We start from the raw sequence: 14,426 nt of genomic DNA on the forward strand, positions 1-14,426 counted from the left end.
GACAAGTATGTTCCGGGCCTTGCTTGCCAGAAGATGAGATTCGACATTGCCTTACCAATAAGTCCCGTTAACCCTCGCTTGGACGTGATCATGAGCCTGGTAGGCCTCATATGCTCGGTCGTGGTAGCCCGTCATGGGTGAATATGAGTACGGGTGGGCATCGGTACCACTCTTAGGCGCTGTGCCATACCAATGGCTTCTGCCAGGATATTTGTCTTTTGATCTATCATAGTCGACGACTGCATTCATTCTTGGTTCTACTCTGTCGGCAGTGGGACCGTACAGATATCTGGCAGACTGCGTTGCTGACCTACGGACAGCAGGTTGGCCGTTCGTGTACTGGTATGAGGACGTGTTATGCTGTCGAGTATTCTCTCCTGGCTGACATTGAGTTTGACGAGACTCTTCATCTCTTTCTTGGCGTTCCATGAGTTGTCTGCAAGAATCTTGGAGCTGCGCGTGTTTCCTGCGGCGCTCAAGCCAGGCCTCTTTGCCCAGCTCCAAGAGCTCACTCTTTGGGACTAGATGAACTGCTTTCGTCAGCCCGATCACTTTGAGTACCTGCATTACATACCGCGCTTCTGTGGAATGCCCCCAGTGTACTGCAGACGACGGGTCTGAAGGGTAGTATTATACTGTCTTTTTGGGTCGATTGGCCGGTATGCTTGCTGGTAAACGTTGGGAGGAAGCGATGAGCTATCTGCACGCTGCTCTCGTCTGCGGTATAGCGTAGGACTTCGCTCGTCCACCTCCACCCAGTATTCCAATTCATCGAAGCAGAAGCACATCTTTAGCGCGTATTCTAGGTACCAGCTATAGAACCTGACCTAGTCATCACTCGTCAGTATTCATCCACAGATTCAATTCAACACATTCATACATACTCCTTCGCATCAAATGCACTATCTTGTAAAGCTCTGTACTGGATTGCTCAAAGCGAGATGTTCATTCAGTCACACCCTGCCTATGCAGTGAGTAGAGGTGAAGGAGAATTCTTCTCAGTGAAATTGATCATGCTGCCAGCGTGGGACTGAACGCCGAGAACCAGCTATGCCTCCCTGGGCAGTCACCAGCAGGTGTTCCAGACGACGACTAAGCAATCCAGCGTTATCACCAGCATGTAATATCATTAACACAAACCATACAGCTTACAACCAGCACAAGCACACCAATTCACACCCACCAACCCTACACCCATAACCATAGCTATACCTACAACTTGGCCTTCACCTCTCTCTCCCTCTTCTCCCACCCCCTCTTCAACCAAAAATTCACCCCCAAATTCCACATCGCAACCGCCACACCCACCGGCGGCACCAACCACAACATCCAAGCCCACCACTGCGGCGTACTCTTCCTGACCACCCTCATCGCCCTCTGCACCTCACTCTCCAACTCCCCCTTATCCCCATCATTCCACACCACCACGGCCCTCGCCGACTTCACCCCCCGATACTCCGCCCTCTCCACCTTCCCCTTCACATCCCCCTGACTCCTCACTCGATTCTCCGCATCCTCCGCCGTAAGATGCGCATCCCTCTTCCTCAACCTCTCCATCTGCACCGTCGGATCCGAAACCCCCACCACCATCACCGTCCCACACAGCAGATCCATCCCGCTCTCAAACAGCAACGGCACATCCAGAACCACCGCCCAGTGGCCGCGCACATAGTAGTATAGCAGCGCTTTGTAGACTTCGCGCCGTACGGCCGGGTGCACAATCTTATTGAGGATGGCGCGGTCACGCTTACGAGCTTCGGTGGTGCCGAAGACGCGACGGCCTAGTGCTGGGCGGTTGAGGGGGCGGTTTGTGGTTGTTGTTGTTGTTGTTGTTGTTGTGTCATTGGGATCGGATGCTGGGAGGAGGAGATCGGGGGTGGTTGGGCCGAAGTAGTTCACGATGGCTTTGTACCCTGGGGTGCCGGGCTCGACGACTTTGCGGGCGATAAGGTCGGTGTCGATGATGGGGAGGGAGTAGGGTGCGGCGGAGAGGATGGAGGAGACGGTGGATTTGCCGGTCGCGATGGAGCCGGTGAGGCCTATTATGAGCATTTTGGGGGTTCTTTGTGTTGTTTACAGAGTAAAGGTGATGTTTCGTGGAATGTCAGGTGGGAGATGAAGTTGGAGAAAGTTGGTTGGTGATCTGCGGGGAGAGCTGCAACTTGGACCGAGGCCAAGATTACTAGTTACCCGCTGGATTGATTAATTCAAACACATGTTTCTGGTCTGTTGTTGAACGTTCAATGCGTCGGAATTATTTCGTGTCTAAATAGTCTATCGTGAATATTATACAGGAAGAGAATTTTTTTCCTCTCGTTTCATACCCCCAATTGCAATCCCACGGCAGGAAAGCTCTCTCTAGTACCTCCACGCTTGGGATATTGTACCTGTCAACTTCTCACTTTTCCTCCCAGCCGATCCTGCCGTCTGCCTCGCTTCTTCAATCATTGTAAACAACAACAACAGGTAATCGCGCGATATCAATAACAGTCGCAGGGAATTCGAATGTTTTCTGGAAGGCAGTGAAGAGTTTCCGGTCCTTGTTCCCCATCCTCAGGAGTCAGATTGACCTGCTCCCGAGCAGAGTTGAAGCGGTTTCTAGCGGACTGCATTTTGGTGTTGTGTTAGTATGATTGCGCCCTAAGAGTAGAGTATATCTATCGAATCCATCTCACCTGGCCGCCCAATCAACCAACTGCAGTTCCACACTTGTGGCAATTCTTGCCGGGGATGACCCAAACATCAGTCCCCTCTGAAAGACAATGGGGACATTTCATTCCGGGCATCTAGTATGTTATTAGCATCGGTCGCAAAAGGATAATTACACACATAGCAACTCACAGGCATGGTGACGGCTTCGCAATGAGATCAACACAAGGAGTAACAGAAAGTATAAAGCTCTCAACCAGAGGATCAATTGTGATGTAAAAGTAGTAAAAATCAACTGAAGGGTAGTCAAAGGATTATAGACTTGTTCTTCGACAGAGTTCACCTTGTCTGGGACACGCTTTTTTTCCACTCCATGAACTTAATCTCATCGGTCCCGAGCATCCCACCTATATATAGCCAAAACTGGACTTGTTTGTGTCCCCCCTCCCCCCTCCTCCTCCACCCCCCATTACGCCTCCTGGGGCAGGCGACCTATGTTCCCATCGGGAGATCTTCACCTTAGTCTGGACCGATTGATTGGAGACACGACCTGGCCGGACTCAATGCATCCAAAGATCAATCATACATGGACCCTGGTTTAGGCAACATGTCACGTCCGCCGCAGCAATTATTCGGATGACTCGGATCTTCCCGTCGATGACTTGCATCTGGGGGTCCCAGCTAAGGGGAACCTCAACCAGGGAGGGTTTCAGCTCTCCTTACCTTGGTGTGATAGATACGTGTTGGGCTATACCGAAAATCGTCTAGGTGGGTGGGAAGAGTGAGTGATGCATGCCACAAGGGCTGAGATGTGAGCGATAAAGGAAAAAGGAAAGAGAGACGTGAACTATAGCAGCAGAGCAGGGGGGGAAGGTAGGAGGGATTGGACAGGGAAAAGGTGACAGAGAAATTCCCACAAATCCCCGAAAGGACCACTCAGCATTTGAGATGCATACAACAGACCGTTTTATGCAAGCTACGACGGGGTTCTCGGTAACCGGGCCCTTGCTGTATGTCCTATGGCCAAAAGAGCAAATGGATTGTGACTGGTGTTGGGAGGCCGGGAGGATCAATCTCTCCATCCCTAATCCCACACATCGTAGTGGGCTCTCAGCACAAAAGATCAGCTCCGAATTTTACCCTCTGATGCTAACAATGTATAGGTCACACTCAATCTAAATTGATGCTCGATGCGAGTACGCTACCGAGTTAGCGCCGGCTGCAGCCCGTCTCGCGCATATGGCGGGCTTCAGAGACGCAATCCTCGATCTGCACAACCCACGGCGTTCCCAACAGCCACATTGTATTTCTCTCTGCATATCCTGATTTATGTGATATGCCCGTCTAGCTTCAAACGGGTGTCTGCTAATTACTCATGCAAGAGTTTCGTCGTTGTGCATGGTGTCGTACTCAATCAGCCGCAGGTTGTTGGCCAAGTGGGGAAAAGAATAAACAATTTCAGAAATAAAAGAAAATTTATCGTTCACTGTTGGCTCAACCAATGATGTGGCTTGAACCACTACAGCCCAAGGAGGCTGTCCAGCTGAGATCTGATCAGTGACACTCCGGTCCACTTGGAGCCCGGTTGTACGAATCACCCACCCTCCCATGCGATCTGAGGCTGTTCTACATGCCGATTTTTGGGAAATCCATCTTGTGGAATGGAAAACCATGGTGTAGAAAATGGCATTTCAACTCCTGCCTATGAAGCCATATTGTTTGCTACCTTCTGGCTGCCTGTCCCCTCATCTGCTATCAGACTAAGCACCAAGCACTAAGAGGACTGACGGGAGGGATGGAATGCCGATGCGCCAATGATCAGGCCGGATCAGTCAATTACACCACACAAAATCACCAGTCAATATCGGGACCCTGTCTTCTGCACAGATCTATACTGATGGTTGGGAGTGGTCTATTCGTTAGATGTACCAGCGCTGCGAATGCAACGTGCAAGGGCTACCCTGGGTACTTCGACTGCGCTTCTACTCTTGCTTCTATGAGTCGTTTTTCATTTGCATGCATGTTATGTATAGATTATTTTATTCTATTTTTATTTCTGGTATTCTTTTTTGGCCTGATCTTCGCGTTCGTTCCGTTCAAGTCTCGGGGTTATGAAGACACCCCGACACAGGTGGCCGGTTTCAAGTCCGACGGTGGGACAGGTGAACGCACAACTTACTTACTCTATCACAGTTCGGTGGATTAACCATCGCCAGACGTTGATCAGTCTATCACTCACGTCTTGGCCAGGAAAGCTCAGACCGACTTACGGCCGGTGATTCGCAGGCAGGAATTGGATACATATAAGCTGTGGAGCCCCTGACCTCGCTTGATGGGCCGAAGCGCGATCCGAATTATGCGGATAAGGAGGGCTGATTGGGCGAGGTTATTCTCCGCTGTTTGTCCCCCTCGTCGACCCTGTTTTTTCTTTTCAATTCTTTGAAGCAGCCATGCAGCTGGCACAGTCACACACTAATTCTTTCACCCCCGGGGCCAGTTCATCCCACTCCCTTTGCCTTCTTTCGGTGCTTCGAAGTGGCTCCGGACAAAGACTACGAGTCTAGCGCCAAATTACCGGCCACGCTAGACCGGTAGTCGCCCCCGAATATCGTAATTGGACACTAAAAGCAGCGTGATATTCATCGAATGTGACATGTCACACTTAGTAGATATGGGGGAAAGGAAGAGACCCGCTCCTGTCAAACAACGATGGCTAATCTAAGGAAGATAGTAACAATATACTATCTATCTATCTATCTTTCGGGATAGGAATAGGGATAGATACTATTTACGGGGTACTCTACCAGTGAACTCTGCTCGGTAGTAGTACTACGCTCTCCATCTGCATCTCCACCAACCAACCCAACCATCAATCCCCGCCCATTCCCATCAGTTCTGTTTCCCCCTCCCACCTCTTTGTTTGCTTGCTCGTCCCATATTCCCGGATTCCATCCATCCATCCATCCATCAAGCAGTAAATAAACCCAGATTTGTCAAACCAAACCAAACCAATTCCATCCTGCCGCGCCATCATCATTCCTGAAAGGAAAAATCGCACAGTTAGGCTGCCATCATTGGGAACTCGCATCACGCTCACCGCAATTTTTTTTCCCTTACCATTGATGCATTATAGCTCAGCAACAACAACAACAACAACAACAAAACTCTTCACCGCGTGTATCCACCCCTGGGGATAGGGGGCTTTTTTTTTGGTCCCTGATATCCCTCATGTATAATATAATCATAATGTAATGTTCAAGATTGATAAACTTTCGAGCCAAATGCATCTTGCATACGGTACATACATATCACCAGCTTATTCTCTTTTTTAATTACCCAAAGGCGTGGTGGGGAGGGAGGGGATGGCCCAGGTATGTGCATATGTAAGTCGTCCTCTTCTCGGCTTGCATGGGTCCGTCCGGCGGTCTCAAACAACCTTCGCCAGCTCGCCACAATTCCAGGATGGGTAGGGGTAGGGGTCGGGGTTCGTTCTTGCTCAAACGTCCTGCATTCGCTGACTGGTAGTACTGAGTTACTTCCCGGGGTCCTCGATGACTGACTGACTGGCTGGTTTGAGCAAAATCATTAATGAAGCTTTCCCGGCACGCAAGGTGATATACTCTCATCATCATATCCAGTCGTGCGCAGTAAGCCTAATTGATGCTACTGGATACTGTGTTGTACAAGCCTTTTCGGCGGTCCTTTGAGTGATCTAAATCCTATCCACTTCATTGGATGGATATCTACTTACTACTTTACCACGGGCGCATTGCATTGCGAACCATTCCTTTCTATTTTGTTCTGCAACCACTGCATGAAAGTGAGTGCATTAATTGCTAGAAATTGCCTCATACTGGTTACCCCTTGAAAAGAAAACCCGCCGTGGCCAGCACAGCGGGTTTCCTGTAGTAAGCTCTCCCTCTCCACATGTGCAGACGCCATACATACATTCATTTCATGTATGTACATTGATCGTACAACCGGACGCGCGCGAATTTTTTTTTCTGTTTCTTTCTCATCCTCCCTGCCTCCGGCTCCTGGCTTCCTTCCTTTCCTTAGACCTGCTCGACTTGCTCGTCCGATACCCCGGCGACAACACTGTCCTGCTTTTTCTCCATATTCTCGGAGCCGGTCTCGTCTGTGTGTCGCGTCAGTCGCTGGCCTGGGTGTTGCTTTCGCTGTTTTACGAGCTCTTTGGATATTTGCACGGCGCTTTTTCCCGGGGTGGTGAACAGGTAGTCGATCTCCTCGAGGGTTAGTTTGGCGGTTTCCGGGTAGCAGAAGTAAATTAGTGGGACGAAGGCGAAGTTCAGGCACATGAAGATGAGGTATGCTTTCCATTGCAGGCGGTTGATGATGATGGGGGTGATCATTACGACGAAGAAGTTCTTTTCATTTCGTGATTGTTAGTTGTGGAAGGAGTGTGGGATTACTACTAGTAACTTACCCAGATCCAGTTCGACGAGATACCCACGGCGGTTCCTTTGGCGCGCGCATGGAGGGGTAAGATCTCGGGCACGTAGCACCAGGGGATGCAGTTAACCGATGCGCCAAAGATGAGCATGTACACGAAGAAGAAGGCGACAGCAGCTGACGATGTTGCATGCTCGTTGGCGTGACCCTTGAAACTGAGCAGGATGGATACCATCATCATGCAGATGCCTAAGCCGAATGATCCCCAGATCATGGGAGCTCTGCGACCGACGCGATCCACGAAGAAGGTGGGGAATATACTTCCGACGACGAACATAATCTGAACGCAGCCGCCGAGAAGGTTGGAGAGATTCTTGTCTAGGCCGACGTTGGTATTGAGTACGGTGGGGATGTAGTATCTGGTTTTCTTAGCAAGGCTTTCAGGATTGTGCGAGGTGAGTTCTATGCCCAACATACACGACCATGTTGATACCACCCATCTGATTCATGAATTGCATACCGTATGCAAGAAGGCTGCGCGGTTGTTAGCAGATGATTCGCGATAGATAAGACGCAAGACTTACACTCTGTGGCCTGTGGAAACTTCATCCCGCTTGAAGACATTTCTGGTCTCGTCAGCTTGCATCAAATTGCGATGTTGAAGGTGGGCACATACCTCCACTTGTACTCGCCGTATTTTGTCTCCACGGAAATAGCCTCGAGGATTTCTTCCTGCTCTGCCAGGATCTTCGGGTCGTCTTTTGGGCGCCCATACACATCACTTAAGATCTGCAGCGCTTCCTCGTTGCGACCTTCCTTGTAGCAGTACCTGGGTGATTCGGGCAGCCCGAATACCAGAACGATGACCACCTAGATAGATAATCTGCATTAGCCAGAAGCTCCAGTAAGACACATAATATTATACTTACAAAAGCGAAAATCATCTGACACGCAATCGGCAATCTCCAAGCGATCTGACCGCCAACATAGCTCATCCCGTAGTCGAAAAAGTAGCTACCATCACCATCAGTATAGCAACAAATGAAAATGGCCACAAGTTGAAATGACTCGAAGGAAAGAAGGGATATACCTAATAACAATCCCCACCCCAACCAACAACGGCTCACTACACACCAATTTCCCGCGCTTACTCGCCTCACACAATTCCGCTTGATACATCGGCACCGTCGACGTCTCCACGCCCGTCCCGATGCCCGTCACGAATCGTCCGACCATAATATGGGGGACAGAGAACGCGGAGCATTGGAGGGTTGCTCCGATCTGTACCCATAGATATATTCATATTAGCAAATCATATCACTGTTGTATAAAGAATGGGGTGACATACGATAACCCAAACCATAGCAAACCACATCGCCCTCCGTCGACCAAGCCAATCACCTAATAGGAAATTGACGATACAGCCGGCGAAACACCCCAGATTGTAGATGGAGACGATGATCCCCTCGAGACTGTCGTTGGGGTGGTTCATGGTGGCGAGGAAGTCGTCGTTTTCCACGATGCCGGAGAAGACGCCTTGATCGTAGCCTGCATAGTATTTATTAGAACAGATAGGAGTTAGATTTGGGGTGTTGGGTTGGAATAGATAGGACGGGGACATACCGAAGAGAATGAATGCCATGCCACAGGCCGCCCATATTGCGGCTTGGAGGGCGAAGCCGGTGCCGAAGAGGTTGAATTTTGGCATTTTCTTTGTACCCTTTTTCTAGTATTTAAAAGTCGCATGTAGGGAAGTTTAATCAAGTTCTCTTTGGCTCAATTCTCCAGTCGGAGATGGGACGATGCATCACTATATATGCACGGTCCCAGGTAAGTAGTGAGGGTATGTTGTGACATCGGACAAACCCCGTCCACCCCAGCCCCGGCTGGAATGACTGAATCATGAAACAGTAGTAGAATCTCGGTAGTACCACCACCCCGAGATGGTCTGCAAGATCGTCACCCAGCCGGCCAAAGACAGAAAAGACACCCTCGTCATCGATCATGATGCTGATTCTTGGGCCAGTTACCCAAAAGGGAAGGTCGTGGCAATGATTACCCCGGATTGTTGGGGCGCTAGACCAAATTCGGATATGAGGAGGAATGATGAACCCAGGTTGGCGACGAGATCGGATGCTGCCGTGCCGTCTTGGATGGCCCTTTTTTTGTGGTGGTTTCTTGGGTTAGGGTTGGCAGTAGACGTCATTTGGGTGGTCTGTGGGTGTGGGTGGATGAATGTTGGGATGAGTGCGTTGAATAGGTCGTAAGTGATTTATAGGGTGTATAGCTGTGATGATGAAAAAACTTGGAATAATATACAGCTGCATTGGTCTAGATGTCTTCAATTCTAGTGGGTAGTATCTGTTGGAAGAGTATAGTATATTTTTTAAAAGGAATGTTAAGCCCTGGAGTATTGTATCTTTGTTCAAGTTGTAGACGGACTTGGTAAGTTGAGCCACCGTCTATATAGAAGGCTGGGTAGCTGCACGTGCTCAAGGCTTGTTTCTATATATTGAAAGTACTCTAAGCTTTCTTTATCCTCATGGCGTGCGTTTACTATGCATGTTGTGTATAAACCATTGCATTGGGGACATGTTTCTTTGCTGCACTCAATGGCAGAATCCATCATGGTTCAGTGCGAGTCAATTGACCTCGGCGGATACTCTCGAATCCAAACCGTTTATTCCGGATTTCTTTGTATATATTGAAAATAACGATGGATGTTTGCTTATAGCACATTGGCGTACTTTTATTGAAGATGTTCAGTGACTTTCATCTCCTTCTTCAGGATGCTACCCCGCATCCCGCTAAACCCGTTTCGGACTCCCATGCGGAGCTGCGTCTCGGCTGTCGCTCTTTGCTTCTGCCGCTTCCTTTCCTCATGGTCTGATCACCACTTTGACGGCGCTCTCGGGAATCAAAGAGGCCTCGTTACTCAAAGCATCATTCTTATTTGACTCTGACTAACCAGATGAAGACTTGGCTTAACTAAAGCACTAGACTGACATGTTGACACAACTATTCGCCCCAGTAAGTGAACGTTAGACTTTCCTACTGCTCTGTAAACAACCGCTTACTCACGATGTCTTCAATAGAGTATTGATTGTCTGTGTTATCTCCTATGATCCAGCATCATCGGCATGGACGACACCACGTTCGGTGAAACACCCAGGAAACGTGCGCGGACCACTTCGCTACAAGAGCAACCCGAGCCAGTACCTGCAGACAACAGTTCAGAATCGCCGGCATGGGACCAACTGCAGAGCCCTTACCACCTAGCAGACTACTACACTGATCAGCACAACTCTCCGACATTGCCCATCGGCAGTGACCCTTTTCAGTCACCAGCCGCTAGCTGGACCCAGGATGGCTTCTCGCAGGATCCCGGTTACCTGGCCTCACAGGAAGAGCTGCGATGCATCCTATTTTCTCTCGCGAACTCAACTGCTCCAACCCGAGTATCCAGCCCAGATGTTGTGGGAAGATTTGAACTAGCCGAACAATCACCACCCTCGAACAAATACCAGCCAGAACGGAGAGGGGAGCTCTTGCAGTCTTCTCTGTCGAGTAGGAGGCGAATTGAATATTTGAAAAACTACGTGGCAGAAGTAGCGCCGTGGGTATGTGCTGTGGACGACGACTTCAATCGATGCATAACTAAAGAAGAAATAGCTGGACATGTTCGACTCTCAGTGCACCTTTCGTCAACAAGTTCCCGTGCTGGCTCGCTCCTTTCCCGCTCTCTCATACGCCATGCTTGCTATTTCTGCTCGTCAGATCGAACGCAAGAATGGAGTTCGAAATTGGTTTGACAGCCTCGAATTGTACCAAGAAGCTATCAGACGACTGAGCCCGCTTCTTCAACTACGTGACCCGAAAATTGTAGCGGCATGTGTGCTTCTCTGTTGCTTGGAAATGATGTCTGCTCGTGCCCAGGATTGGCGTCGCCATCTTGAAGGCTGTGCCGCGTTGTTTGATGCGTTTGGAATTCACGGCTTTAGCCAGGGCATTCTACAGGCGGTTTTCTGGTGCTATGCTAGAATGGGTGAGTCTAGAGCTGCATTATATCCCTTTCATCCAAACATTCTACTTTGTTACTGTACATTTCAATCTTTTCTGACTGGAGCAGATCTGTGCGGTGCGCTGATCTCAGATGGTACACAGACCACACTGCTACATCCCTCTAAATGGCTTCCTGAAGGCTACCAGACAGAGGATGCACACCAATTGTTCCAGAGTGTCAAGTCACCAGATATGCATGCAAATTATGCGGTGTATTTGTGCGTCAAAGCGACTGAACTGGTGTCCAATCGTACAAAGTATGTGGAACTAGGTGAAGATAATGGGTGTACTCCGGAGAGGTTCCGCACACGATGGCTCAGCCTCTGGAATGACCTACAATGCTGGTTCTCCGAGCGTCCTAGTGAGCTTCTTCCGGTGCAGACAGTCAATCGCAAGCCTTTCCCTCATATTCTGTTCGTCCACTGGGCTGCTATCTCGTCAAACCAACTGTACCACACTGCATGCATACTGTTGCTGAAGATGATGCCCAAGGATATTCGGCTCCCACGGTCGCAGACTTTGTTTCCTCTATGGCATGCTCGACGAATCTGTGGAATTTCCTTGGCAAACCCACACCAAGGGTGCTTGAACAACTCCATCCAGCCATTGTGGATTGCCGGACAGCTTTTCAGCCATGTTTCGGAGCATGAGGAGATTATCAGGTTGATCCAGAGCATCGAGGCTGAAACTGGCTGGGGAACATGTTGGCGGATTCGGGATCTGGAGGTTGCCTGGGGTTGTTCTGGAACGAGATGAACACGACCCTTCATGCTAGAAACCATCGAGGAATGACCAATCCTCTCGGAGTTGCGTCAAATATCCATCCAAGTTCCATCCGGTGATATTACGCACCCGCTCAAAGCCTTCCAAGATCTCCTGTTGCTGCGATTCATGTGTCATTCTTCTGGCAGCCACCAGGAATGAAGCTATCAGGCAAGGATCCCAGGATTCCCGGCGGTCATTATTCAGTGCGATGCCACAGATACGCTGCGAATGCCACAGTGGCGACAAAGTTATTGACTGCAAGCCCAAAAGTGCTGTGCGTGGCTTACACTGCAGCAAAAGTAGCATGGCAGTATGGTACAACTGATTGCAGAAGGCACCCGTCCCGTTTGCGAATAGCAGCAGCGGAAATCCACTTTCGGCCTGGGCAAGTTGATCGTCAACACCCAAATCTACCATAGGTTGGAATTCGTGTGGCCGCAGATGGTACCATTGCTCAATTGCATCAAAAACATCTAGCCAGCTATCAGGTAGCTGTTGTGGAGCTGCAAACTGGCCGGGGATGGTCTCCGGGTGATATATCATCAGAGCTTTCCCACACAGCCAGAGAAGGACATGGGCATACGCTCGGGTTCTTTCCCGGACTTCTTCTATCTTCGACAGGACCAGTAAGCTAGGTAACGGGAACATCGGAAGTTGTGTTTCAATTGGTCTGTCGTTTGCGAGCGCTGCACTCAAGTCTGGTTTGGTCAGAACGGCACATACATACGTGGAAGTTCTGGGACGAACCTAAGCGGAAGAACATCCAGTAGATAGATGACGCAATACCCGGATCCAGCGCTTGATGAGCCAATAGCTCGAGATTCCGTGTCCTGAGTTTCTGCATGTTCTTCCAAGTCTGAGCGATATCGGTGACAAGCCATCTTGTCTCTTCTAGCACGGCCGCCAAAGCATTCTCAGCAGTTAAAGTGAAGCTTTCTGACCACAGCGGACGAGTCCACTGATCTATACGGCTAAGATACGACGTTTGCTGGTTCCCCATATTCTTATGGATAATGCAAGCATCGGAAAGTCCCAGCAGAGCTGTCATGAGCGGCTCCGAGCTGAGTGCCATCTGGACAGCAGTGATACCGAATGGATGAGTGAGATCGCAGATATCGAGCTGAAAGAGCCCGTCAGCCATAAACCTCATCAGATGGTGCGGATACCTACCCATGGTGCTACATGGTACCGGTAGTGACATAACAGCTTCAGCTTTGCCGTATCTGTTATAGGATTGGCACTTATGCTTGAAGGCAGCCTCTCAGAAGACCCCACAAAGCTAGGAGCATGCTTCATCACCGCAGGTGTACTAGCCACTAGCTCTGACGAGACAAAATCAGAACCAGTCATTCCATACCCTTTGTCCTGAGCAGCCCTATGATTATTGACACCATCGCTTGTTCCCAAAGCAAGAAGCCCATGTACAGCGGATTTGTCCCTATCGCTGAATGCCTTATTGGCAATCAACGAAGAGTGCATAGCAGGAGAGCCATGCAGGCCATCATCACCAATATCGACCTCAAAACCAATTCTAGATGGAGCCAACACAGTCTCATCTCCCGAGGCCCTCGCACCGTCGCTCATACTATCCTCATCTACAACATCATCCCCACCCACCGTAGGATCCTCATTCACAAACTGAATCGTCCCCTCGTCAGCGAATAGTAAAAATAAAAAACTGTCATCAATCTCACGAACCTTAATCCACCTCCACCTCCCCTTCCTCTGCCGCTCTTCTCTCCGCACAACCCTCTCTTCTTTCTCAATCTTCTTCATATTCGTACTCGTACACAACTCCCCCTCCGCAACGGTGAAGGTATTCTTCGGTAAAAACGTCACCTGTACCCCATAGTGACAAACCAGGTTCTTCTCGATACAATTCCGACACCGGGGCTTAGTCTCGTCGCCTATACCAATTAGCTTATCAGCCTAATTCCCAACAATCGATATGAGAAGGTGTCATAAACCTACACTTCCTCCTCCTCGTCCTACACCGCAAACACCCCGTCCGACACCGCGTAAACTTCGTAGTAGGTCTTTCCTCATGAGTTCGTTTTCCTGCCAATGCCCTCTTCTCGGTGTCATTAATAGACGAAGGGGAAATAGATGTATCAGCCATCAGCCAACGCCATAACACCATAACACAACATAACCATCAATAGAAACAACAATAAGAGACGGAATTTGGGAGAGATAAGATAAGATTCTCAAGCTGTCCACAAGAAGAAGAAGAAGACAGGAACTAGAACCTAAGTAGAGACAGAAACAGAAAATAGCAATGGTAATGAAGGCGACCAGGTCAGTCCGCCCGCATCCGGGAAAAGGAACCGCAAAAGCGCGGGGTAAAACCTTCATTGGCAGCGCGTAGAGTTGCCTATTTCGGGTTGGGTGGGGGGGTTTCTGTTTAGTGTTTACCCCGGATTTTCTTGGCCTGGGGGGAATTTAAGGTTGGACGTGTGTGTGTTTCGTGTCATGTGTCAGGGGGTCTGAGTGTCAGGTTATTTTGGACTGTAGGGAATTGCTGGTTACTCTTGTTG

The 14,426-nt window shown here is 49.5% G+C and overlaps 6 protein-coding genes across 6 annotated transcripts; 1 reads left to right on the top strand and 5 right to left on the bottom strand.

The window, feature by feature from the left end:
• Window positions 1-51: 51 nt before the first annotated feature.
• On the bottom strand, window positions 52-788 carry BO79DRAFT_240725 (uncharacterized protein; the record flags this gene model as incomplete). Its single annotated transcript, XM_025685054.1, has 2 exons — window positions 52-530; window positions 575-788. 2 exons carry the CDS (start codon window positions 786-788, stop codon window positions 52-54), a joined length of 693 nt encoding a protein of 230 aa, XP_025534905.1.
• A 109-nt stretch (window positions 789-897) lies between these two features.
• Window positions 898-2,121, bottom strand: BO79DRAFT_211537 (putative dephospho-CoA kinase). The gene has a single exon (XM_025683035.1). The coding sequence runs from the start codon at window positions 2,050-2,052 to the stop codon at window positions 1,213-1,215; it is 840 nt and encodes a 279-aa protein (XP_025534906.1). The 5' UTR covers window positions 2,053-2,121; the 3' UTR covers window positions 898-1,212.
• A 935-nt stretch (window positions 2,122-3,056) lies between these two features.
• BO79DRAFT_232732 (uncharacterized protein) lies at window positions 3,057-3,951 on the bottom strand (the record flags this gene model as incomplete). Its single annotated transcript, XM_025684253.1, has 6 exons — window positions 3,057-3,208; window positions 3,257-3,362; window positions 3,567-3,666; window positions 3,744-3,758; window positions 3,850-3,896; window positions 3,928-3,951. The coding sequence occupies 6 exons, from the start codon at window positions 3,949-3,951 to the stop codon at window positions 3,057-3,059; spliced, it is 444 nt and encodes a 147-aa protein (XP_025534907.1).
• Window positions 3,952-6,704: 2,753 nt separating this feature from the next.
• Window positions 6,705-8,770, bottom strand: BO79DRAFT_159228 (putative MFS sugar transporter; the record flags this gene model as incomplete). Its single annotated transcript, XM_025678941.1, has 9 exons — window positions 6,705-7,037; window positions 7,097-7,481; window positions 7,540-7,596; window positions 7,647-7,688; window positions 7,739-7,932; window positions 7,992-8,076; window positions 8,153-8,343; window positions 8,411-8,610; window positions 8,686-8,770. The coding sequence occupies 9 exons, from the start codon at window positions 8,768-8,770 to the stop codon at window positions 6,705-6,707; spliced, it is 1,572 nt and encodes a 523-aa protein (XP_025534908.1).
• Window positions 8,771-9,964: 1,194 nt separating this feature from the next.
• On the top strand, window positions 9,965-11,888 carry BO79DRAFT_60021 (C6 transcription factor). Its single transcript, XM_025689473.1, has 4 exons — window positions 9,965-10,092; window positions 10,158-10,682; window positions 10,735-11,107; window positions 11,192-11,888. The coding sequence occupies exons 2-4, from the start codon at window positions 10,203-10,205 to the stop codon at window positions 11,878-11,880; spliced, it is 1,542 nt and encodes a 513-aa protein (XP_025534909.1). The 5' UTR covers window positions 9,965-10,092; window positions 10,158-10,202; the 3' UTR covers window positions 11,881-11,888.
• Window positions 11,889-11,895: 7 nt separating this feature from the next.
• On the bottom strand, window positions 11,896-14,008 carry BO79DRAFT_232735 (uncharacterized protein; the record flags this gene model as incomplete). The annotated part of the gene is made up of 6 exons (XM_025684254.1): window positions 11,896-12,587; window positions 12,637-13,009; window positions 13,060-13,527; window positions 13,598-13,646; window positions 13,680-13,728; window positions 13,861-14,008. The coding sequence occupies 6 exons, from the start codon at window positions 14,006-14,008 to the stop codon at window positions 11,896-11,898; spliced, it is 1,779 nt and encodes a 592-aa protein (XP_025534910.1).
• Between the last annotated feature and the right edge of the window lie 418 nt (window positions 14,009-14,426).

Source organism: Aspergillus costaricaensis, assembly GCF_003184835.1.
Source record: "Aspergillus costaricaensis CBS 115574 unplaced genomic scaffold BO79scaffold_45, whole genome shotgun sequence".
Classification (NCBI taxonomy): Eukaryota; Fungi; Ascomycota; class Eurotiomycetes; order Eurotiales; family Aspergillaceae; genus Aspergillus; species Aspergillus costaricensis.

Bases quoted from the DNA above. Each gene is read 5' to 3' on its own strand.
- BO79DRAFT_60021 (XM_025689473.1), top strand. From the start codon at position 10,203: ATGGACGACACCACGTTCGGTGAAACACCCAGGAAACGTGCGCGGACC. The intron at 10,683-10,734 runs GTATGTGCTGTG...AAGAAGAAATAG, and splicing joins TGGCAGAAGTAGCGCCGTGG to CTGGACATGTTCGACTCTCA. The intron at 11,108-11,191 runs GTGAGTCTAGAG...TGACTGGAGCAG, and splicing joins CTGGTGCTATGCTAGAATGG to ATCTGTGCGGTGCGCTGATC.
- BO79DRAFT_211537 (XM_025683035.1), bottom strand. From the start codon at position 2,052: ATGCTCATAATAGGCCTCACCGGCTCCATCGCGACCGGCAAATCCACC.